Source organism: Prionailurus bengalensis, chromosome A3 (assembly GCF_016509475.1).
Source record: "Prionailurus bengalensis isolate Pbe53 chromosome A3, Fcat_Pben_1.1_paternal_pri, whole genome shotgun sequence".
NCBI classification, from domain to species: domain Eukaryota; kingdom Metazoa; phylum Chordata; class Mammalia; order Carnivora; family Felidae; genus Prionailurus; species Prionailurus bengalensis.
The window spans coordinates 36,400,091-36,425,460 of NC_057354.1; the positions used below are offsets into that span (position 1 = coordinate 36,400,091).

General features: G+C 41.5%; 1 protein-coding gene across 1 annotated transcript in view; it reads left to right on the top strand.

Moving 5' to 3' along the window:
* Window positions 1–25,370, top strand: part of LOC122496575 (SLX4 interacting protein) — a 179,449-nt gene that overhangs the window by 100,014 nt on the left and 54,065 nt on the right. Inside the window, exons 3-4 of the mRNA XM_043602893.1 lie at window positions 12,652–12,741; window positions 16,691–16,811. Coding sequence (XP_043458828.1) covers window positions 12,652–12,741; window positions 16,691–16,811 — 211 coding nt within the window. The remainder of the gene's footprint in view (window positions 1–12,651; window positions 12,742–16,690; window positions 16,812–25,370) is intronic.

Genomic DNA, 25,370 nt, shown 5'->3' on the forward strand with positions numbered 1-25,370 from the left:
GGATTTCTATCACCGTCTTTATCCTAAGCCAGCGGTAAGTTTTTAAGATTCTCAGCAAGGCATTATTGTATTTGTGGTTCTCAACCCTGGCTGCACATCACATTCACCTCTAGAGGGTTATGTTTCCTTTCTAAGGAAAATCCTGCTTTGAGTTTCTTACAACTCTAAGGGAATTATTTTACCATTGTGATAAAATGGTGATATTCTTGTGAGTTTTAGAATTGTAATATTTTCACAATTCTGGTGTGTTGCCACCTTCCATTGTTTTACATGGTGAAACTTGATAGGATTTTTTTTCTTCCTTTTTATTGTAACCGCCAAGAACGTTCCTTTTTCATACTGAGAAAGTAATGAATTATCTTCAAGGAGACACAGTGGCCTACAGCAGTGCTTCTTAAACTTGAGCCTGAACCAGAATCACCTGGAAGACTTGTTAAAACACAGGATACCCTTCAAATTTCTGACTGGGTAGGCCTGAATTTGCATAGGAGACAATTAGGAGATTCTAATGCTGCTGGTACTTTGAGAGCCAGGCCTCTGTCTAGGCTTCAGTGAGTAAATACCCTTCAGGTTGTGCACACAGATTACTTTCCTGAACTGGCAGAACCAAGAGAATAAGTATGGCTAAGGGTAGAGATGAGGCTTGCACTTGACTTGGTTGGGCCTCGCTGACACTCAGGTAACTCTGAGCCTTGCAGAAGTGGAAGCTTTTCATGTGCAATAGGCCTCAGGAAGTCCTGACTCTGAGGTTGTGTTTTGGTTTCCAGCCATACACTTGGATTCTTTTTGCCCTCATGTAAAGTTTACATGTTAGCCTTATCTTTGGCCCCTTTAAGTTGGCTTTGGAAACACTGCTTACCCCTTTTACAGGTAGCCCCCTTTATCAACAATGTGTGGACAGTATTAATACTTGACAAAAAATCAAATGGCAACTAGATTCAACAGAGAGTGCCTGTCATACATAGCTTTATCTGGCAAGTCATTTGTTGTAGTAGAAAGTAGATGAGAGGGTTCCAGAGAAAACATACCGATGTGGGGGATTCATTAAATTATTTAATATTTAACTGAATAAACAGAATTCCTCTAAGTCACCCAGATTCCCCAAAGTAGCCATCAAAATCTCTTTGTCCTTTGCACCAACAAGGGTGGAAAATTGTGCCACGTTTTATCTCCCTTCTTCTTTCAAGAAATCTCCCTCAAGACTGGCTGTCCTTTAGAGCAATCCATGAATTCCAGGCATTGATCACTAGAGGAATATTTGCAGAGTTTTTTGTTTTCTTTTTTCTTTCTGATTCATTTTATAAGTGGTCGTAAGTTTCTTTAACTCATAGGCTACACTGCTGTTATACTTCTTGACATTGAAGACTGTCAAGATTCCTTCGGGATATAAAAGAATATTTTCTAAAATGTTAATTTTTAGAGAGTTTAAAATCAAACCCGCATCCCAGAGTTCCTTGATAACACATATGCTGGATAAAATTGTGAGCAGAGCTTGTGGGGACCTATACCCTTATTGTTTATCCAATTCCATATTCCGATTACTAAATGGTTGGCCATGATTGGTCCTGAACACACTCCTGATGGCCTCAATGTTGCTAATTATGAATGTTGCTTGTCTTTCCAGCCACCTAAGACTTTCTGAAGTACATAATAATGTCTTTCAGGTTATCTTTTCATTTCATGTTCTCTGTTGCAGAAATATGGGAGGGGAGAGCTCATAGTTTTACTCTATAATCAGCTGTGATTACAAGCCATCTGTTCTTCCAAGAAGCAGTGCATGGCCAGAGTAAAACTGTACAAAAGAGTTATGAGGCATTTATTAGCTCTTAGTAGGAATAGGTGGAAACCTGTGCCCTATCTGTTTGTAAATCTTATGGAACTGACAATTCAGAGTTCATGTGATATGCCTTGGAATTTGAGGCAAATTCTACCTTTGCAGGGGTGGGGGAAACCCACAACAACCCACTGAGCCCTTTGTATGGCTGGCACTGTGCAAAGCCTTGCACCTCTGTATTCTCTCATTTCGTCAGATACCTCCATAAGGTGGTTTTCGTCCCCATTTTACATCGCAGGAACTTCCTCTGGTCTGGGGGAATTGAGGTGTAGGCCAGGGGTTTAGGTCAGATGCATTCCACCCCCAGGTCATTGTGTTCCCTGTTGCTGCACACACTCTGTACACGCCACTCCAGTCCCTGGAGGGGAAGTGGCCTACTGGTTACATTGGAAAGAATGATTTCTTGAAAACCATTAGGGAAAGTGTCTATAGCAATGAAATAGGTCCTTCTCTTTCAAAAGGAGCGACTGAAGGCTTATTCCTAACTGCACTCTTCCTAACTGCAATGGTGGGTTTTAGAGTCTGTGATTCAGCCCCAAATGCTACTTGAAGGTTCCAATGGCATATGTTAAATTTAAGCTTTGCTTTACGATATATACCACTTTAGTTGGCCTTTGCTGTATGCCCAACAGTGCTTTGCTTTTCTTCCCAAATCTTACCCACGAAGAGTGTGAGCCACTTTTGAGCACTGTAGGCCAAAACCTCAAACTCTTTCTTAATAGGAGGCCAGAAGCGGTTTACTGAAGGACATCAGCCTGTTACTCTGTTTTTTCCTCTTTGTCATCAAACTCATTAGCTCTGTTTTTCTGCGTTCTTTCTCATTCCTTTGTGACTTGTTTCCCACCCATGTAGGATCTTTCCCTATCCATAACAATAAATCTGTTAAGAAACACAAACAAATGACTGGCAAGGTGTATGTCCCTGACCTGTAGCCAGAAGCCCCGCAACAGACACGAAACAGGAGAGAGAAACTCCCTCCCCTTGTGGTTCCTTTTCACCTGAGACAAGTCACATCCTCTGCTGCGTCCCTTTCAGCTGGAAAAAGTTGAGCCAAAGAACTAGTTATCTATTTGCTACCAAAGAAGCCCCCTTACATGTTCCCTTTATTGCGTTTGAATCCACACAGTCAACCAGGGTTTTGCAGATTGTTCTGCCTGGTTGGAAGGTGGGAAAGTAAGTATTTGGCATGGAGGAGTGGGTATTGCTACCTGTTTTCTGGGCTGACAATATTCTGTTCATGAATGATGCAGACTTACTTATAAGCCATGAGATTGATTCTGTGGTCTTTCCAGTTCTGAGGACAGGGTGCAGGTGAGAGGCGGATAATCCCTCCTAGAGAGAGAACAAGGCAGACACTAAAGTAATTTTTATCATTGATGTAGTTTTTAGGATTTTTTAACCAACACTCTTCACTGTCCTCTCTGTGCCAGGCCCAGTATGAGGCATTGACAACCCAAAGGTAGCGGAAGGCAGCTCCTCCCCACAGGCAGCCTATAGGAGATGGATGTAAACAGCCATGTGTTTACAGCCTGTGATGATTCCACAACAGAATCATGAAAGTGCTGTGGCAGCAAACAGGAGCTTTGTCCTGCCTGCGAGGTGTCAGAGAATGCTCAGGGGGAGGACTCATTGGTTGCTAAGATTTTTACTACTGTGCTTGCATGGCCTGTAGTGAACCGATACAGGATGAGACGATGTGCCAGACTCAGTGTGACTGTTGCATAACTTATACATCAGGGCAAACATTGTGTGTGCAAATAGAATCCAAGCCATGGTTGTTAACCCAAACACAACCAGGAGGTGGGATGTTAAAATGGAAGGCACCCTGAAGGAGATCCAGTGGTGGCATCTCATTTTACACAGAGGGAAACTGAGGCCCAGAGAAGGGAGTTGGACACTCCTCCTAAACTGGGGCATCGTCGAAAGAGATCTGTGGCCTCGGACTTCTTGTGTTAGGCCCTTCTCCTGCTTGTCATCCTAGGGCTTTCTCGAGGCTTCTCTGTGGGTGTGCTTTTGAATTTGGGCTGGGTCTAATTCCGTTACTAAGATTACAGAATGTTCCTTCTACCTGGCCTGACCAGTATTTGCCAGGTTGGCAAGGCACCACACCAAACAGCCTACCTGTGATCACCAGGAATCTTCTAAAAGTGAAAGAGAACAGAGCTCTTAAGTTTCTCAGTGTTTCCAGAACACTGACTGGTAATGGTTTATGACTCTCTAGGTTGTCATGAGAGTCAAATGCAGTAATGTAAGGAAAGGGCTTTACCCAGAATCTGGCACACAATAAGTGCTCAATGCATCTTAACTATTGTTACTGCCAATTTGTTTAGTAAGTTTTTGCAGTTAGATTAATGATACATTGTACTCTGATGGAATGACTCTTTATTCTTTCCTTCTCTGACCTGTTTATTGAATATGCCATCCTAAAGGTATGCTGGTTGCTTTTCTTGAATGTAAACTCCAAGCTTAGATTTCTTGGGTAAGGAGAGGGCAAGTGAGTTAAGTGGACAAAAGATTTGTGTTGACTTTTCTTCTGCTTTAACTCTGGATAGGATTGTTACTGTCAGGAGACCGCCTGTCCCAACACCCCGACCCCACGTTCAGTGTGATTTATTGCCCTGGTCCTCTGCTACAGTCCTTTCCTCCCCCTTTTCTTCCCTCCCCCTCCCACCCCCGTCTCTATGCAGGGGGGCCTTTGCCACTACTCTGCACACTTATCCTAGCAGGGCACCCCACACTGACAGCTTCAGCATCAGAACTCTTAGTGCCTCTCTTCAAGCATGGAATGAGTCACTGCACAGGGAAGGGAGCTCAGTGACCCTGTTCAGAGTTCTTGGTTCAGTCCTTTGTCACTAATGGACAGACAAGCCTTCCAGCGCTCACCCTAAGAGGGAACAGGTATAGTGGGGTGGGTTCCAGGCTAGGTAGCCTTAAATATGCCTCCACATGGCTTCTGGAAAGAAGTCCTGAGTGGTCTTTTTTCAGAGGGGATATTTCTCCAAAGTAATACATGGCAGGGGGCTTTAGAGTCTAATGGATTTGGATTTGATTTCTGGTCTGTCACTTATTGACTGTGTAATATTGGACTAGTCTCTACCTTCTCAGATGCCACTTCCTTATCTATGAAATATGAGTAACAGTTGTGCTCTTTTGTAGGCTAGTGGTGAGGATTAAATGGAATACTATAGATAAAGCTTAGCACAATGCCTAGATCATAAGTGCTCTGTAAACTGTGCTTTTTCTTCAAAAACCACATGACTTTCTAATTCCATGTAACATACATGCACTTTATTTTGATAGGAAGATATTTAATATGTTCCTTAAAGCCTTTTAGTAATGTTGGTAGATACTCCAGGAAGAGAGTCGCCATGTTTTGTTTTTGTTTTTGTTTTTCATGAAAATCTTCAGGAGAAATGTCTCTCTAGATTTAATATTTAGAAATGATTGAGTTATCCTCAGTACTGATTCATTCTCATCTTACAGACTCTGATTGGCTTTTCTTGTTTTACATCAGGAACTAGCAAACTCAGAGCCAACTGTTGCAAAGACCTATGACAACGGTGGAAATTTTGTACAGACCTACCATTGGCTTCATTTTAGATTTCTACCCTTGTTTTTCTTATTTCCTCCATCTTTCATATTTGCCTTATTAATCCAAACTGCCTTAAGTCCTTAGTGGCATGTGGTATAAAATGCCAATAACAGTTCCAGCAGACCCACATGAGTGAGTTGCCTGTGGACAGCCCATGGCACACTGGAACCACTCACATGCCTAGGACATCATTGTTGCCCCAAACCACATCTTCTTCTTTCTCTTTTGAGTGTGTCTCAGATCTACTCCTTCATCTTTACCCATCACCTTCCATTGTCTCTTATTTGGGTTTGGGGGTGGCTTTAAACCTGCCCGCATGGCTCTGCCGGCCCAGGCACTCCTACCTGAGGGAGCTCTCCAGCCTACAGGTCTTTTCGTTCCTCCTTGGCTTGCCCAGGGTTCCTCTGTGGTCTGAACCCTCCTGCCCTATTGGCCTCATCTGCTGACGTCCTGTTTCTGCTTATCGGACTCTGTTTTGTCCCCAGAGCATGCCAGGCTATTCAGGCCTCTTTCCTCATGTGGCTGCTGTTTTTTTTCTTTTTCTCCACCACCTGTCCTCTTCCTCAGGACTAGCTGAGAGGTCATATACCTCATCCCTGGCCTCCTTCAGGCAGAGTGGTGGCTTGGCCACCTCTGGTCCTGGGGTGTACACTGTGGTTACACTTACTACAGTAAGTGCCTCTCCCTCTCAGGGTCTGACCAGGGCTCCGGTGAAACTCAGCAGGTGTTGAATGAACGAGGAAATGGGAGAATGCACGTGGATCTCACGGTTCTGAGCCTGCTTCTCAGGTACCTTCATGTGTGAGAAGTGTTAGCATTTCCACCTTTATTTGACACTTAAGGTAAAATTACAAGATAAGATCTTCCATTCCTCAGTTGATGGACATTTAGGCTCTTTCCATAATTTGGCTCTTGTTGAAAGTGCTGCTATAAACATTGGGGCACAAGTGCCCCTATGCATTAACACTCCTGTATCCCTTGGGTAAATTCCTAGCAGTGCTATTCCTGGGTCATAGGGTAGATCTATTTTTAATTTTTTGAGGAACCTCCACACTGTTTTCCAGAGCGGCTGCACCAGTTTACATTCCCACCAACAGTGCAAGAGGGTTCCCGTTTCTCCACATCCTCTCCAGCATCTATAGTCTCCTGATTTGTTCATTTTAGCCACTCTGACTGGTGTGAGATGATATCTGAGTGTGGTTTTGATTTGTATTTCCCTGATGAGGAGCGATGTTGAGCATCTTTTCATGTGCCTGTTGGCCATCCGGATGTCTTCTTTAGAGAAGTGTCTATTAATGTCTTCTGCCCATTTCTTCACTGGATAAAGAAGTTGTGGTTTATGTATACAATGGAATACTACTTGGCAATGAGAAAGAATGAAATATGGCCTTTTGTAGCAACGTGGATGGAACTGGAGAGTGTTATGCTAATAAGTGAAATAAGTCACACAGAGAAAGACAGATACCATATGTTTTCACTCTTACGTGGATCCTGAGAAACTTAACAGAAGACTATGGGGGAGGGGAAGGGGCAAAAAAAAGTTACAGAGAGGGAACGAGGCAAACCATAAGAGACTCTTAAAAACTGAGAATAAACTGAGGGTTGATGAGGGGTGGGAGGGAGGGGAGAGTGGGTGATGGGCATTGAGGAGGGCACCTGTTGGGATGAACACTGGGTGTTGTATGGAAACCAATTTGACAATAAATTTCATATTAAAAAAACAAAAGATCTTCCACCCCTGGCAGTGAGGTTAGGGTGAGATAATCATAGGATCCATCTAGTCCCTTTTTTTTCAAACTATAGAAAATCACTGGTTGTCACTGGTGATGGCATAGTTGTTGCCACTCTAGAATAAGGAGAGGGGAAATTGTTCTATGATGCATCTGTGTCCTGTGCAGAATCGGAACAGCCTTGTCCCCAGAATGGGCTCAGCACCCTCAGTTTACAGATAAGGCTGTGGTTTGCCCAAACTTCAGAGCCCATTTATACTGTCATTGTTCATTCGTTCCTTTCTTCCTTCCTTTAAATAGCACTTGCCGTGAAATCTTCCCCTTGATAAAGACTCTAAAGGCAGAGCAGTGGTGGCATGGATGTTGAAGGGCTAGGCCAGCAGGGTCTCACTGAAGATTAAAGCTGTCTGTACACAACACACACACACACACACACACACACACACACACACACACACACTATTAAGCACTTGTTGTGAGTTGGTCCCGTGCTAATTGCTGCAGTGTAGATTTGAATGAGATTGGGACCCTGTTTGTCTGCACCAAGGAGCTAACAGCCTAGCAGGGGCAGCCCCTACATAGACCAGCCATTTAGTGCAGAAATAAATAAGCATGTGAAGCATAGGCCTGATCCAGGGGACCAAGTGACAAACTGTTCAGAAAAGCTGCACTGAGATGTCCATGCTCCTCCTGGGGTTCAAGGAGGCATAAAAGTTGACAAATCCAGGAGCATCGGGGTGCATTAGAATCAGAGGGCAGAAAGCACGTATGTTAGAGATTGCTCTGGTTGGTGTTGAGAGTTCATGAGACACCAGGAGGGAGGTGACATGCAGAACGAGAGACAGAGGTGTGCTTAGCCCTTCAAGAAGTAAAACCAATAAGACTTGGTGACTGAGTGTGGAGGGTTAGGGAAAAGGAGGAGTTGGGGTTGACTCCCAGGCTTTTGGCCGAAACGTCTGGGTGGAGGGGGCTAGAAGCTGGATCAGACCCTGGCCTGTTGACTCACAACCCAGGGCATGAGATGCAAAGCTTTTACTAGTGGCCTTTGGTCTGTTAAAGAGGTAACTGGCCTGTGTAAAGTGAGCAGCTGTGGCCTAAGAAAGAAGTCATGGTTTGTGTGTTCCCCCTTTCTGAAGAGAGCTGGAGTTTCTCTGCTGAGAGATGAAATAGCCTCCTCCTAATTAAGGAGAAGTGAAGGCTGTGCTCCTGGCAGCAGTAGGAGGCTTTTTTTCCCTTAAAACTTCTGTTCACTCATGGGAGCAAAGCAGCAAAGCTATGAGAGCAGGGAACTTTAGAAAGGCAGCATACGGCTGCTTGGTATGGGAGTCTGAGAGAGCTTGCTGGAGAACTCAGAACTGCTGGCTGCAGGGGGAGAGCCCTGCTGTGTGTTGGGGGGACTGCACATGTGCCTGGTGGCAGAGTCTGGCTGAAGTCCCAGGAAAGTTTGAGCACCGGAGTAAGATTCCAAAAACAAAACTATTCTAATCGGTCTGTTTATAATCAAACGTACACTAGATTATTTGTGATCAAAGGTATGAAATGATGAGAGAATACCAAATTGGACCTTGCTATTTAATTCATTAGAAAGCTACTATTACAGGGGCGCCTGGGTGACTTAGTTGGTTAATTGCCCGCCTTTGGCTTAGGTCATCCGTGATGTCATGGTTCGTGGGTTCAAGCCCCACATCAGGCTCTGTGCTGACAGCAGAGCCTGCTTGGGATCCTCTGTCTCCCTGTCTCCCTGCCCCTCCTATGCATGTATGTTCTCTCTCTCTGTCTCTCTCAAAAATAAATAAACATAAAAAAAATTTATAGAAACCTACTATTACATAGTATCAATTCAAATTGTTCAAGTATCACTTTTTTTTTTTTTTTTTTTTTACTATTTTAAAAGCCAATTTTGCTAATGGAGAAGGGCTAGCAGAGAACTTGGTCTAAGGAGTCAGGATTAAACACTTGCAGGAAACCCAGTAAAATGTGTATAAGGCACATCCCATTGCTTCTGCGAGGTTCTTGTTCTGCCATCTGTGGTGCCTCAACAGGTTTGGGATAGAATTGAGAGGGTTGGTGAACTTGGATGGGAGCAAAAATTACATCTTTATTTTAACCAAATTCTAACCAATTTTTTTTATTATAAATTAAGTATTCAAAACATGGTATTTGCAGGATATGTCACCAGTAGAATCATAGCTCTTTTCATGTTATCTTATAGTTGTGGCACATATCTGAAGGTATCATGTATGTTTACTATTACTTCAGATTTTTGGTAGTTATTAGATCTACCACTATGAAAAGAGCCAGTGCCTTAATAGACAAGTACATACATTACTAAATCACAATTTTTTTTTTAATTTGGATAATCGTACTTCAGTCAAATTGGTTTTCTTTTGAATCCATTGTGTTTTATCCATGGCACACAAAAAGTTAATAACCCCTGGTTAATGTCATGTAGTTGTGGCATATGACCTCCACCTGGTGGCAGCATATTCCTTAAAGGTTAAATCTATAATCAACAGTTGTGAAGAAACGTAAAGTAACAGTATACTTGAGTGTGGTTTTCAAACAGTTTTGACCACAAATCCACAGTAAGAAATAGGCTTCCCATCATAACTCAGTATACTCATACATAAGTTTCACAAAATAAGACTTGACTGTACCATGTGACATATTGATATTTTTTATTCTATTCACATATTCCCTTTGATTCTCTTTCATTAAAATAAAATACTGGTTGTAACACACTAAGAAGCAGTTCAGTGGGTCACACTGCACTGTTTGACATCATAGGAGATCCTCTTTCACTATATTTCATTATTTTTTATCCAGTTGAACTTCACTTTGTTTTCCTCCAAAATACCCATACATTTTTAAGGACAGAGGACATTTTATATAACTGTCAGTAAATGTAAATGTGCTTTTACATAGCCTTTAAAAATTATTTATTAGCGATGTATAATTTACACTGAAATCAACTGATCTTAACCGTATACCCCACCAAGATAGAGAACCTTCCCACCACCACACAAAGTTCTTCTGTGCCTGTTCTCAGTCAACTCCTCCCTAGGTAATCACTATTCTGATTGCTTTGGCCACAGATTGAGTTTTGCTCTTCTAGAACTTCATATAGATGGAATCCTACAGTATGTATTCTTTTCGCCTGGCGTGTTTTGCTCAACGTAATGTGGAGATTAGTCCATGTTGAGTGGATCTGTAGTTTTGTGACGAGCATTCCATTGAATGAATGTACCATACTTTGTTTATTCTCCTGTTGATGGACTTGGGTTGTCTTCTGTCTTGTCTTAGCTATTATGAATAAGACTTCTATGAACATTTGCGTACAAATCTTCCTGTGCACATGTTTTATCTCTCTTGGTAAGTGCCTAAGGTGGAATTGCTGGCTTAGTCAGTAAATTAAATGTGTGTTTAAGTAAAGGAAACTGACGAACCGTTTGCCAAAGTGGTTGAGCCATTTTATATTTCCACTAGCAATGCATGAAAGTTTGGGGAGCTCCACATCCTTACCAAATTTGGTGTGTCAATCTTTTTAATTTTAGTCATTCTTGTAAGTATGTAGTTGTATCTCTTGGTGGTTTTCATTTACATTTGCCTGATGACTGATGTTGAACACTTTTTCATGTGTTATTAGCTGTTTGTTTATCTTATGAGGTATCTGTTGAAGCTTAGGTTGTTTGTTTTTTTTTAATATTAGATTTGTACGAGTTATTTATTTTGGATGCCAGTCTTTCATGTCAGATATATGCATTTATAAATATTTTCTCTTAGCCTGTGACATACATATTCATCTTATTAATGGTGTCTTTCTTTAAAAAAATTTCTTAATGTTTATTTTTGAGAGGGGGAGAGAGCACGCGAGTGGGGAGGGGCAGAGAGAGAGAGGGAGACAGAGGATCCCAAGCAGGCTCTGTGCTGACACCTGAGAGCCTTATGTGTGGCTTGAACCCACAAACCACAAGATCATGACCTGAGCTGAAATCAGATGCTCAACCAACTGAGCCACCCAGGAGCTCAGTGGTGTCCTTTAATGAGCAAATGTTTTAAATTTTGACAGAATTCAATTTAATAATTTTTTTCTTCTATCTTTTGTGCTTTCTGGGTTCTAAGAAATTTTTTTCTACTGCAAGTTTGGCAAGATAGTTTTGGTTTTTATGTGTAGGTCTATCATCCATCTCAAATTAATTTCTGTGTCTGGTATGAGGTAAGTGTCAAATTTTATTTTCCTTCCATATGTATATTTGGTCTATTTGGGCCATTCATTGAAAATATTTTCCTTTCATCATTGAGTTACAGCACGGAATTTAAAAACAAAAAACAAAAAAGAAAACCTGTTCAGCCAAAGAGGTACAAAAATGACATTTTCCTGTAGGTCATCACTGACCCTTTGGGCCTCTGAGACCATCCCCAACCTGCAGTCTTGGTCTTCTGTTTCTTTCTAAGTTACCTTATCCACAATTATCCAGAGATTTGCAGAAATTACTCATAAGGTGTGAAGATTTAAAGGCTATAACCTTTTACAGGGTCTATAGCCATGCCACAAATTGCCTAGCCACATGTGGCTGTTTAAGTTAAATTAATGTCAAATACAATTTAGAATTCAGCTTCTCAATCACAGTAGCCACATTTCATGTTCTCAGTAGCCATAACATGGCTATTGGCTGCCCTGATGAACATTGACAAGAAGCAGGATTTGTACAGTTTAAAAAACAATTTTTTTTAATGTTTATTTATTTTTGAGAGAGACAGAGACAGAATGAGAGTGGGTTAGGGGCAGACAGAGAGGGAGACACAGAAGCAGAAGCAGGCTCCAGGCTCTAAGCTGTCAGCACAGAGCCTGAAACGGGGCTCGAACTCAAGAGCCGCGAGATCATGACCTGAGCTGAAGTCGGACGCTCAACCGACTGAGCCACCCAGGCACCCCTGGATTTGTACAGTTTTACAGCGTATTTTAATAAAACTAATTTAGTTTTGGTAACTGTCATTCAGCATCCACCTTGCTCTCCTTGCTTCTGTTTGTATTCTCAAATGTACTGTCCCAGCCAGCCATTCCTTTTCTCTGTCTGAAAATGCAGTAGCTTATATGTGTTCTTTCCTATGTCAAAGAAAGAATTCCCCTGACTGTCCATGGAACCATTCCTTTCTGGAGCCTACCCAATTCTGACCTATTGGACTTCTCTCAGTGTTTGATAGCCTTCCAGCTGCCACTGGATGCCTTGAGCATCCCCTCGAATGTGTGGGACACAGGTTTTTTGTCTTTGCTATTATGATTAAAATTCTATTTCTCCTTAGCATTTCTGCCCTAAATATTAAACTTGCAAAAACTAGTAGGTTTATGACCTGTAGCCCTGCCCCATATTAAGATTTCTGTCCACTAGGGAACTTTGTTGCCATTTCATCATGAGCAACCACATAGGAATTTGTGAGATTTTCTCTCATTGTTTGCTGGGTGTGAGCTAACTCTGCCATTAATGTCTTTTTAGTGTGGGAATTTTGCTGTCCTGGTGGATCTTCACATATTGCCGCAAGGTTCAAACAAAGATACCAGCTGGTTTTCTGAACAGAAGAAAGAGGTACCAGAAAACTTTTCACTGTTTAAATGCAATAGCTGATGCTCAAAGAAATATTAACTCTTTCAGCTTTCATTTTCATCAGTAGGCAAAAAATACTGAGTGATATTTAACCCTTGAAAAATAGTTGTATTCCCAATGACAGACCTGCTTTTTTTCCTTAAGAGAGTGACACATCTATGTATTTCATATGCTATATTATTTAAACCAGAAATATTCTACCTCTTTGTTTTGGGGGAAAGGGCTCTTTATATTTAAGAAAAGAAGACATTAAAGTGACTGTTCCAGGCAACCAGGGACTTTAATCTAACTGGTTGTAAAGGACAGACCTTAGCCCCTGAAGCAGGCGTGAGGTGAACACAAGGCTGATCTTTCACACCTTGAGATTAAATTCTTATTTAAATCTTAAATTCTCAATGTCTGCGCTTTTGTCTTCTACCATCCTTTTATTAACATGAGTCTTTGACAGTAAATGTGGAGGTGTTGGACTGTATTCCTTCTCACAATAGTCTGTCAGGGAAGCCTATGGCCGGATGGTCATGTGACTGGGAGCATGGTGTTTGACCTCCTGGGCCTCAGTCTCCTCATCTGCAAATGAAAAAGTTCGACCAGAGGTCAGCTGAGTCACCACTGGCTCTCCATTTCCGTGATCCCACCCAAGTGCTGCTGTGGCAGAGGGTTGGAGAGTGCATCTGGCTTTCATCACGTGCTCTGCTTCCTCCTCCATATCCTTGTCCTCCAGAGCAGGGATAGCGAGGCAGGCAGTGGCTTTCATGTAACTTTCAGAGTATTACAGCACTTTGTGTCCTCCATATTTGTCACAACAGCTTTTTAGAGCCAGAAATAAAAACAAGTTTTACTGAAAGGTAGTATACGGAGAAGAATTTGCTGATAGTGGCAACAAAAGCAAGCCCAAAATCCTTTACTGTGGTAACTGTTTTCAGTCAACTTTTGACAATTACTAGGAAAAAAAATCTCCCCCCAAGAAAATTTATAAGTAATACATTTTCAGTCAAAAGGTAATGATATAATCAGCACTTGGCTGTCACGGTATTGCCAAGGATACCTGGTGGCCCAACAGCTGGGAGAAGGCAGGCACAAGATTCGGTATAATGGGATTTACCATTCAGGTTAATAAATTATCCTCTTCAGGTCTTAGCATTTAGTATGCTGGCATCTCCTATGACACTTCAACTCCATGTAATTCCAAGATTTGGCTTACCAACAACACATGTCCCTGTGGTTCAAAATGGTTCCTTTATTTCCCCCAAAGTGACTAATACTCACCTTAGGGAGACCTCACCCCAAAAGGCTTCTGATTTGACTGACATTAACAGCGTTCTAGAATCCACTGTTCTAGACCCAGCCTGTTGTCCATTTTCTTCCAGCTTTACCACCTCACCCTTAGCTCTCTCTTGTTGATATTTAGTCAGTTTTGCCAAGTCCTTTGATTTGGAGGCTTTAAAATAAAGCTACGAATATGTGAGTCACCTCCTACCCAGAGCATGAGGCTAGGTTTTTCCAGGGAGCCACACACAGCTGTGCCGCTCCACCTAGTCCTAACGTCCGGGCAGCAAGGCATGACTTAGCAAAGGTGGTCCGAGCACGATGGGACCTGCACATGGCTGGTGTTGGCTTGGCTGCAGTGTTGGCTCCAGCATTATGCCAGGAAGCCAGGCTTCCCTCTCAGAGCAAAGCAGATGGTTTGCTGCATATACTTGAAGTTGTTCCTTTAAAGTTTGTTCATGGACATGAAAATTGCTCCGAGACAGAGAGAGACAGAGACAGAGAAGGAAGAAAAGCTAGTCAAGGAAGGATATGACTTTAGTCTCTATTCAGTGCCTCAGTGCTTTCATCTTTTTTTATCATTAGATCATCTCATGATTGGGATTTCATGAGCAATCAAATTGATTGCATTTTAGCAGTCACTTTATATAGTGAAAGTCTTAAGAATGTCCAGTTCCTTTTCAGAAAAGGGAACTAATTGTATGGATTAAAGCCATGTTTATTTTGAGTCCAGCACGAGTAGTCTTTGTACCCAAACAGTCCAGCTCGAACTGTTTCATTTGTAAACTTGAGGAAGCATGTTGGAGCCCTTTTTAGCCTAGAAATACCCTGTATATCTCTGTCTTCTTGCTCATCGATTTCAGCGTGGTCTTTTTATCTCCCCATCCAGTTTAGCTGGGACTTTGTCTTTTCTTGCATTGCTGTGGTTCTGAAGGGAATGCTTCGCCAAGTGTGGTGTGGTCAGTTACTAGGTTATCTTGACCACATTGCACATGGTCTACCTTCCATTCGTCAAACCTGACTCATGGAAGGAAAGCCCCGTAACTATAGGGAGAAAGTTTGTGTTGTATGGGCCTTTGTTTTATTTTTGTCGTACTATTTTTAGTTCTAGCCTTATAGGGCATTTATGGCTAAATTTTAACAATCTTTGTTTCCATGTATGTCTTTCACATATTTTCTAGCTCAGTCATAGTTGAACCCTGCATGTGAAGCAAAATTCTTTAATTGTTAAAACAACAGTATGGGGCAAGGCTGCCTTTCTGTTGTGTGAACAATGCCAGAATGCTCAACTGTAAACGGATCTCTCTCGATTCCACAAGGCACTGCATCTTTGGGCTGCAAAATGAGAGCAGAAGAGAGATCAGTGTTTATATTTTATGTACAATTTCCCATTTGTGAAGTAAATCAAGGATTTTCACTACTGTTGAGGAGTGTCTGTATTTGCAATAAAAGAAAAGTTTGGCTATCATTGCCTTTCAGGGCTTCTTAAAATTTTGTTCTCGTTTTAATTTTTGAAAATCATAAGAGATAAACCTGAGATGGCATTGAAGAAATTAGTGAAACAGGTTTGAGTTGACCTCGGCAACTCTGAGCCTTCTGCAGTCTGGGAATTGGACCAGAATTATTAGTCCTTACACACCAGTTCTTAATCGAAGATAAGAAATTTAGATTTGTGTGCCATTTTTTTCCCCCTTTCTCTACATTGGCTACATGCCACCTAAAGTGGACAGTGTCTTCCCATCATGTGGTGGACTTTTTAGAGTTTTGTCTTTCTTTTCATAAGTAACACTGATATATAAAAAAATAACACATTCCAGAAATTTGCTAGTGTTGTGGTACATTGACATTGAATTAAAACCATGTGTTTCTGTTGCCTAATAAATATTAATCTACTTTAAAGAAATATGAGAAGTTAAATTATTTTCACCATTAATCGGTGGATATAGTGCAGTTTTCACAAAAGCAAATGGGCACACACAGTATCAATAAGAGCATGGAAGAAAATCACATTACTGATTTCTTAGTTCTCTCTTCAGCCCATCATTCGGTGCTGTTCCTTTTTCAGTAGATTTCTAAACCTGCAGCCAGAAACTAATGAATGAAGGATGGTGGATGTTTAGGTTAAGAAAAGTATTGAACCAAGTTTGAAAAATGGGAAATATTCGCATAAAAATTGCTGTGGCCTCTTCTCTTGAACAGATCAGAAGAGCTGATGACCAGCTGATGACCCCCCTCCCCCACCTAGCATCCCCACATGACAATAGTCCATTGAAGCCGTGGGCGGGGCTGCCCCTGCTGGCTGGGTGGGGTCACAGTGAGATGCTCCACCTCCTGGATCCTTCCCTCATCCACAGTCTTGCCTGGCCACAGTGGGCACTTCACTGCTTTTACCTTCCTTTTAGAAATGTGGAACTGAAGTGGAGGGAAATTAAATGAATTTCTCAGATCACAGACTGAACCAACATGGTTTTGAGCAAACCTCAGTAGCAAACTTAAACCTGGGGTGATACCCATGAGCACAGATAGCATTCTTTTCAGCTTTCATAGCTAAGTAAAAAAGCAAACGAAATGAAATGTTCAGTGTTGACTTTTTAATATGCACAATGTTGTCTCTTTGCATTTCATTAAATGAGAGAATTATATCTCCTTTTTTAACTTGCTTTAGGAAGTCTGTTTACTGTTAAAAGAAACCATTGATTCAAGAGTTAAGGAGTACTTGGAAGTTCGTAAACAGCACAGGACATCAAATACAGAATTCACAAGATCCAGTCCCTTGACCTTAAAAGGTAGGCACAGAGTACTTTGATTTTGGATAAAATTTCTGCTTTGTAGAGATGGCAATTATGTTTGACTCTGACTGTCGTGTTAGTACAGTGATACATTTAAAAAATATGTTCTAATGAAGATGCTTTGTTTGGGTAAGGAAAATTAACCAAAAAGCCCTGGAGGGCTTTTAATGGTAAGCAAAAAACATAAAAATAGAAAATAAAACATTCCTAAGGAAACTGTACTTTAAGGCACTTTTTTTTGACAAGTAGTCTTACAAATAGATTTACATTAATACTGACTTGATTTGCGGCTTTATGCTTTTTTAAGTGCTTTCATATATATGACACCCTATTTGAGAGGTTCTCAACTGGGGGTAGTCTTGCAGGAGGGGACATTTGGTAATGTCTGCAGACAGTTTTGGTTGTCATCACTGAAGTCGGAGGGGTTGGCAGGAAGCTACTGGCAGCTTGTGAGTTAGAAGCCAAGGATGTCACTAAATATCCTGCAATACACAAGACAGTCCCTCACAACAAGGCATTATCTGGCCCAAAACATCAAGGGCACTGGGGTTGAACTATCCTGCACTATTTCCTAACAACACTTTGAGAATGGTAATGTCCGAGTTGTAGGTGAAGAAGCTGAGGGTCTACAAAACTAAGAGCTCGCCCAAATAAAAGATCATCTTTTTGAGGATCGAGATAACCTTGTTTATTTGGCATCCCTCCGCCACTCCACCCTCAACGCTGTCCCCCTCCCTGCCTTACTTAGCCCAGTGCTTGATACACATATTCAGTGACCTGTTGAAGGAAAGCATACTTGGGTGACAAGTGGCAGAACCTGATCCCAGATCCAGCTCTTCTCACTCCCAGCCCACTGTTCTTTCCACCTATCATTGCCGTGTTTTTAATTTTTTCTACTTTAGGTTGGCATTTCCTAACACTCTTTTGTGGTACAAGTACAGTCAACCTTGTGTTAATCCTCAGAGGACAGGGCTGGACTGCTGTGAACCACGTTATACTAACGTGGCATCCCCCTAGGTTATGCTAATACAGCATCCCACCCCCCCACCCCTACTTCGTAGACATACTTAAACTACAGTGTTCACCTGGGCACAGCTGATAAGTAGGCAGACAGATTAATTTAACCCAAACTCAAAGCCTTGAATGGAATTTTCAGTCTAAACAATTTTGTGTTAGGTGACATTTTCTGGAATTTCACTTAGTATTGGATAAAGCTTGAGAAAAGCCATAGGAGCCTGCATCCTTTGTACTCCAACAGACCTGGCTAGTTTCATTTTCTGACTTGTACAAAAGGAGAAGGAACACAGAAGGTTCTCAGACCTCCATTTCTGGCGTGCACGTGGTGTGGTCAGTACTGATTCTCAACTAGCCCTTCCCCTGCCTTCCTCTACTACTGAGTGGAAAATGCTAAATACTCAATTTTCCAGCCTGGTAGGGTACATGTGTTGTGTGTTGTTCTGGCCCCAAGATGAAAATCAAAGTCTTTGTTGGGCTCATGTGGGCAAGAAGTTTTTTATTTTATTTTATTTTATTTTATTTTATTTTATTTTATTTTATTTTATTTTATTTTTTTATTTTATATATTTTTAAGAAGTTTGTTTTTAAACAGAAAAGGGATCATTCTGTACAATTTTATAACCTATTTTTTTCACCTAACATAATATAGAAATCCTTTAAAACACGTACATGACCATTTTTAAAAAAAATTGTTTTAATGTGGTAAACTATACATATCATAAAATTTACCATTGTAACCATTTTCAAGTGTGTAGTTTAGTGGCATTAAGTACATTCACGTTGTTGTGCAGCCACTGCCACTTTCCATTGCCAGAACTTTTCATCGTCCCAAACTGGAATCCTTTACCCATTAAAGAATAACTCCCCATCGGGTGGGAGGGAGGGGAGGGTGGGTGATGGGTATTGGGGAGGGCACCTTTTGGGATGAGCACTGGGTGTTGTATGGAAACCAATTTGACAATAAATGTCATATTAAGAAAAAAAAAAAAAGAGTAACTCCCCATCTGTCTCTTCCCTAGTCTCTTGTAACCAGTATTCTGCTTTCTGACTTTATGAATTTAGGTACTTGAGGTACCTCCTATAATGGAATCATACAGTATTTATCCTTTTGTGTCCCACTTTTTCACTTAGCATAATGTTTTCAAAGTACCTCCCTATTATAGCATTTATCAGAATTTTCTTTGTTTTTAATGTTTATTTATTTTCAAGAGAGAGACAGAGACAGTGTAAGCAGGGGAGGGGCAGAGAGAGAGGGAGACACAGAATCCGAAGCAGGCTCCAGGCTCTGAGCTATAAGCACAGAACCCAACGTGGGGCTCGAACTCACAGACTGTGAGATCATGACCTGAGCCGAAGTCAGACGCTCAACCGACTGAGCTACCCAGGCGCCCCAAGAATTTTCTTTGTTTTTAAAGCCAAATAGTATTCACACACACACATACACACACACACACACACACACACACACATATACATATTGTGTTTATTTGTTCATCTGTCACAGGATACTTGAGTTATTTCTACCATTTGGTTGTTGTGAATAATGCTGCTATGAACTTTTGTGTTCAGATACTTCTTTGAGTCCCTGCTTTCTGAGTCTCTGGCTGTATACCTCTCAGTGGACTTGCCAGATTATATGGTCATTATTGGTTTAATTTTTTTGAGGAACTGTTATCCTGTTTTCCACAGTGACTACGTTTTACATTCTCACCAAGAATGGATCCCAGTTTCTCCATAATCTTGCCGGTACCTATTTTCTCTGGTTTTGATAATAGCCATCCTAACAGTTGTGAAGTGGTATCTTATTGTGGCTTCAATTTGTGTTTCCCTCATGGGTAGTGATTTGACCATCTTTTCATGTACTTATTGACTATTTGTATATCTTCTTTGGGGAAATGTCTGTCTGTGTCATTGGCCTGTTTTTTAATTGGGTTGTTTGCTTTTTTGTTTTTGAGTTGGAGGAGTTCTTTTATATATTCTGGATATTAATTCCTTATCAGGTATATGACCTGCAAATATTTTCTCCCATTGTGTGTTGCTTTTTCACTCTCGATAGTGTCCTTTGATGTGCGAATATTTTAAATTTTGATGTAGTCAATTTATGTATTTCATATTTTGCCACCTGTGCTTCATTACTGAATCCAGTGAAATGAAGCTTTTCAAAAATTGTGTTTTCTTCTAAGAGCTTTATAGGTTTTATAGGTTTTGTTCCTTTTCATTATGTCTTTGATCCATTTTGAGTTAATTTTAAGGAAATGGTCCAACTATATTCCTTTGCACATAGATATTCAGTTGTCCCACCACCATGTGTTGGAAAGTCTGTCCTTTCCCCCATCAAGTGGTCGTGGCACCCTTATTTGAAATCTTTGATCATAAATGTGAGAGTTTAGGAGTGCCTGGGTGGCTCAGTTGGTTAACTATTTGACTTCAACTCAGGTTATGATCTCACGCTTCATGAGTTCGAGCCCCATGTCAGACTCTGTGCTGACAGCTCAGAGCCTGGAGCCTGCTTTGGATTCTGTGTCTCCGTCTCTCTCTCTGCCCCTCCCCCGCTCATGTTCTGTCTGTCTCTCTCTGTCTCTCTCAAAAATAAACATTAGAAATTAAAAAAAAAATAAATGTGAGAGTTTATTTCTGGGCTCTCTGTTCTATTCCATTGTTCTAGATGTCTGTCTTTATGCCAGTACCACACTGTTTTGGTTATCATAACTTTGTAGTAAATTTTGAAATTAGGAAATAGGAGTCTTCCAACTTTCTTAATGGTTTTAAGAATTGTTTTGGCTATGCAGGGTTCACATCACCATTTTTAATGTATATAGTATTCCATTAAATATCCATACTCTCTTTTATTGGTGGGACATTTAGGTTGCATCTAATGTTTACACTGTCATAAACAGCAGTACAGCAAATATCCTGATGATATATGTGTTTGCACACTTCAATTTCTTTATAATGTTTTTATTTTAATGTTCATATTTTTATTAGTTTATAAATACTCCTTAAGGATATGAATACTTTGTATGTTTTATATGCTGCAAGTTTGTCATTTGCCTTTGACTTGGTTTATTTAACTGCACAAGCACAAACAAGGAGAAGCCCGTGTTTGCCTCCTGGAGCCTCCAGTGACTGGCCACTTGTGGGATGAGCACTGGCTTCCCTGTACTGAGATAAGTAGTGAGTGCCAGAGGGAGGCAAGATGATTTAATGCACCGCTCTATTGTTCACTCTGTAGGAGAAAAGCTGTGTTAAGTATTCCTCGCTGAAAGTTAACTTGGAGCGAAAGCACTATCTTCCCTTTCCTTTCTACTTCTGGTAACAGTTAATCTTTAATGGAGCATGTCTTGTGATGTTCATACCTTAGCCAGTCCCCTCCTTTGCTGCCAGCAAGCAGTCCCTGCTTCCGCCTCCCCTGGATACCTGCGCCCCCACAGCAGCCCCCTGGCTGGCTTCCTTGCGCCTGCTCTGGCCAGTGCCTCGCCTGCTCTTCACACTTCATTCAGTTTGTGTTATCCCTTAAAATCAGAGGTCTGATCTTGTGAACCTCTTCTCCAAGGCTCCAAGGGTGCAAGCTAGGGTCCTTCGAGTAGCTGCTTGTCCAGCCTCATCTTGTCTCACTTTTTCCTTCTTTCTTGCTCCAGTCATAGCAGCTTAATTCCTTTCTTCCAAATCTCCATTCTTCTACGCATCTTGGGGCCTCTGCCCATGTTGGAGCCCTGGTCTCCACTTTCCCTGTGCTCAGTCTTTTCTCTGCTCAAAATCACTCCTCAGGAAGCTTATCCTGGAGACAGGTCTCCTTGTTATAGACCCACAAGCATCCTGAACACCATTCCATGAATGTATGTCTCTCCACAGACATGTAAGCCGCCTGAAGACAGGCTCTGCCCCTTTTATTACCATTGTGTCTCCAGCTTGGAGGACGTTTTCTGCTTTGCAGTAGGTACTTAATAAATGCTTGTACAGATGATAAATTACACACATGTTATATCTTTCCTGTTCCTAGTAAGGTCAAGGGTTTCCATAACCTCCCCATCCTGCCTTGTCTCCTCCTGCTACTCACTTTCCTGTCTCCCACAAGCCTGCATTCCTTATCCCTCTGCCTTTACATTTACAGGTTTTACCTTTGTCTGGAAAGCTCCTACTTAACCTTTAAGACCCAACTTAAATTTTACTTCTCCAAAGTCTTTCTCAGTTTGTCTTCTTCTGGCACTTACCACCTTTAATGTATTTGTCACATTGTACTGTGACTGTGTTATAATCAGTTTACCTTTCTCCCACTCCTTCACTGGCAAAGATCGATTCTTTGCCACCCACAAAACCACTTTTCTTCTTCACTTTGCTGCATAACTCTAGAGCGTAAGCAGATAACCCTGTTTCTGGTTATAGGTGTTTAACTTCATACTCACCAGTTAATTTCCAAAAGGAAAGAGCATTGTTCATCTGTGTCTACCACAAGGTTCCTTTTCACAAAGAGGTTCATCTTGCTGTAGGCTGTGTGTACCTGCAGGGACGAAGTGGATACACGCACCAATATACTGCCACCTTATATTGTTTATTAACAGCGCCACAAAAAAATGGAATCTGAATACGTGCTTTTACTCTTGCCTCAGAGCCAAAGACATCTCTCTACATTTATCTAACTGCCTGTTCTCAGCTGTTCCCATAATCTTACTTAAATGCCTTTTTCAAGAGCAATTTCAAAGCCACTAACCGTAAGGCCTTGCCTATTTCCTCCTCAGTATCCAGTTCTTTGTCTCATGTTCCCTGAAAATAGAGTTGTTGTTACTGTTTGGTGGTTTGGATGAATGTGAGTGGTTTATGCTTTTGTGTAAAGCAGAAAACTTCTCTCATTTGCATGAGTTTCTTACCTTTTTCTATTTCTAGATCCATGTGACAATAATGTGCCTCATCACAGTACAGATACTCAGCACACAGTGCTGGCTAAGCTGAAGTCTCTAGGTAACTTTGCTGATTACTCGGATAAAATTTAGTATTATTCATGCTCTGAGTTTTTTTTTTAATAAAAAAATAGCATAAATGGTTTTGAGACCATTTCCTTAATCTTAAAATATAAAGGACCACAGTAAGTATTGACAAACTCAGCAGACAGCATAGCACAGACATTTGCTGATAGCTTCATCTTTGTAAAGTCACCTGTCATTTCAACAGATTCAGTAAAAATTCATGTTGTGATAAAGTTTTTTAAAAGACTTCACTGTCGATTTCTGTCAATTCTGTCTCATTAATGTTTTCCCCTTAGCCTTGCCAGTACTAGGTATTACAGTGTTTTAATTTTTCCCAGTTTGACAGGCCAAAAATCAGAAAAGGAGATGCTGTGCTTTGATTTTTGTCTTTCACTTTAATGTACATATTGACTAAACTGCATATTTACAGCTATTGCTCATCTTTGTATTGGGTTGTTTGCCTTTTTCTTCTTAATTTTTTCTCTTGTTCCCATTGTCCCTTCCTTGGTCAAGGCCTTCTTAATCAGCCCTTGAATTACTGCCACAGCCTCCTGATTTTCCTTCCAATTCATCCACACCTCTGCTGCCAGAGTGGTCTTTCAAAAACAAAACTGTGATAGTCTCCAGCTTAAAACCTTCTGTGGTCAGGAACCTTAATTGCCTAATATCCTTTATTTAATTTCATTTCTGCTTGAGACTAGCAGAATGGGTCTCATTCTTTTTTTTTTTTTTTTTTTTTAAATTTTTTTTTTCAACGTTTATTTTATTTTTGGGACAGAGAGAGACAGAGCATGAACGGGGGAGGGGCAGAGAGAGAGGGAGACACAGAATCGGAAACAGGCTCCAGGCTCTGAGCCATCAGCCCAGAGCCCGATGCGGGGCTCGAACTCACAGACCGCGAGATCGTGACCTGGCTGAAGTCGGAAGCTTAACCGACTGCGCCACCCAGGCGCCCCGAATGGGTCTCATTCTTAAGCAGAGTCAATTAAAGACATTATTAGATAGCTCACAGGATGTACCTGTGGGAGGCCTCCAAAGGCACACAGGCAGCAAAGCGTCAGCCATGAGATGAGGACAGCTTTGATACATGTGCCATTTCAGCTACAGTCAAGACCGGGTATCAACCTCCACCCCAGTCTGAAGAAGATTGATTTCTGGGCACGTGGCTACAGCACCATGCTGCCCCTTGTGAGCCACTGCAATGTGAAACTAGGTCCCATGGCTGTACCCTCCTTGCAGGTAAGCCACAAAGGACAGAATGTTTGTCTCTTCCCTTGGCAAAGTGAGATGTTACAACATGGGAAGTTGCCAAAACCCAGGGAGGATGGTCAGAAGTTTTGGTGAGTGGACACAAGTTACAAAATAACCACTCAAGTTTTCCTCTTGGCTTCCTTCGTCCACAAACTTCCAAACAACAAGCTTCTGCCTAAAGACACAGTTCTCCCAATGGCAGAGGAAGTAAGCTCAGCATCTCCTCTGAGACAGACAGACAGACAGACAGACAGAGAGAACCCAGAGTCTCATGCCTAGTCCAAACCCAGGCTTCCTGGGTGATGTTCATTCACAGCTCACATTTGTTAATTTATTGACTAAGTTAAGAAGTTTACATACCTTGCATAGAATAGTAAGGAAACACAAAGCTAAAAAACTTAGTTAACATATAAATATATACACGATACAGCGAGGATGACAGGATAGGAAGATGCCACCATTCTAACTTTTGCAATAAATAGTTGGTGTTTGTATCTGCCTTCCTTTAACATTTATTTCATATTCCCCTGGCCCTTAGCCAGTACCTCAGCTGATCAGGATTCTTTACCTGGCAAGGTGATCCAAACTTTCATTGGGATTTGGGCCAGCGGTGGTCCTGCCTTTATGAGGTTGCCTCAGTTCTCATTAACTTTTTTTTTTTTAATTTTTTTTTTCACCGTTTTTTATTTATTTTTGGGACAGAGAGAGACAGAGCATGAACGGGGGAGGGGCAGAGAAAGAGGGAGACACAGAATCTGAAGCAGGCTCCAGGCTCTGAGCCATCAGCCCAGAGCCCGATGTGGGGCTCGAACTCATGGACCGTGAGATCGTGACCTGGCTGAAGTCGGACGCTTAACCGACTGCGCCACCCAGGTGCCCCAATTCTCATTAACTTTTAACACTGGAAATGCGCCACTAGATAGAGCCGTTATACTCCCCGTGTTTTATCCACTTGCATCTATTGTGTCATTATGGGCCAACGTTTCTACTCCCCTTTTGGTCTGTTTGTCTAATGGCGTAAAAAACCTGGAGTTATGTGGCACATTTAACCCTCAGCCTGGGTCATTGTTATCCTCTCTGTTCCAGTCTTCCTTTGAATACCAATGAAGCACAGTCATGAGGATGGAAAGCGAGCTTTTGCTGAGGTGGTCACTTCCCACTTCCACTCCCTGGTTCCAGGAATTCTTGCCAAGGGAACACATATTATTCTTCTGGTCACAGCATGTAGTAGATCTTTTAGGACTTCACCCCAGTTTGTATCACAACTGAATTTTCAGTAGACCCTTCCACCACTCTGTAAGGCCAGCTGCATTTGATCCTTGCTTGG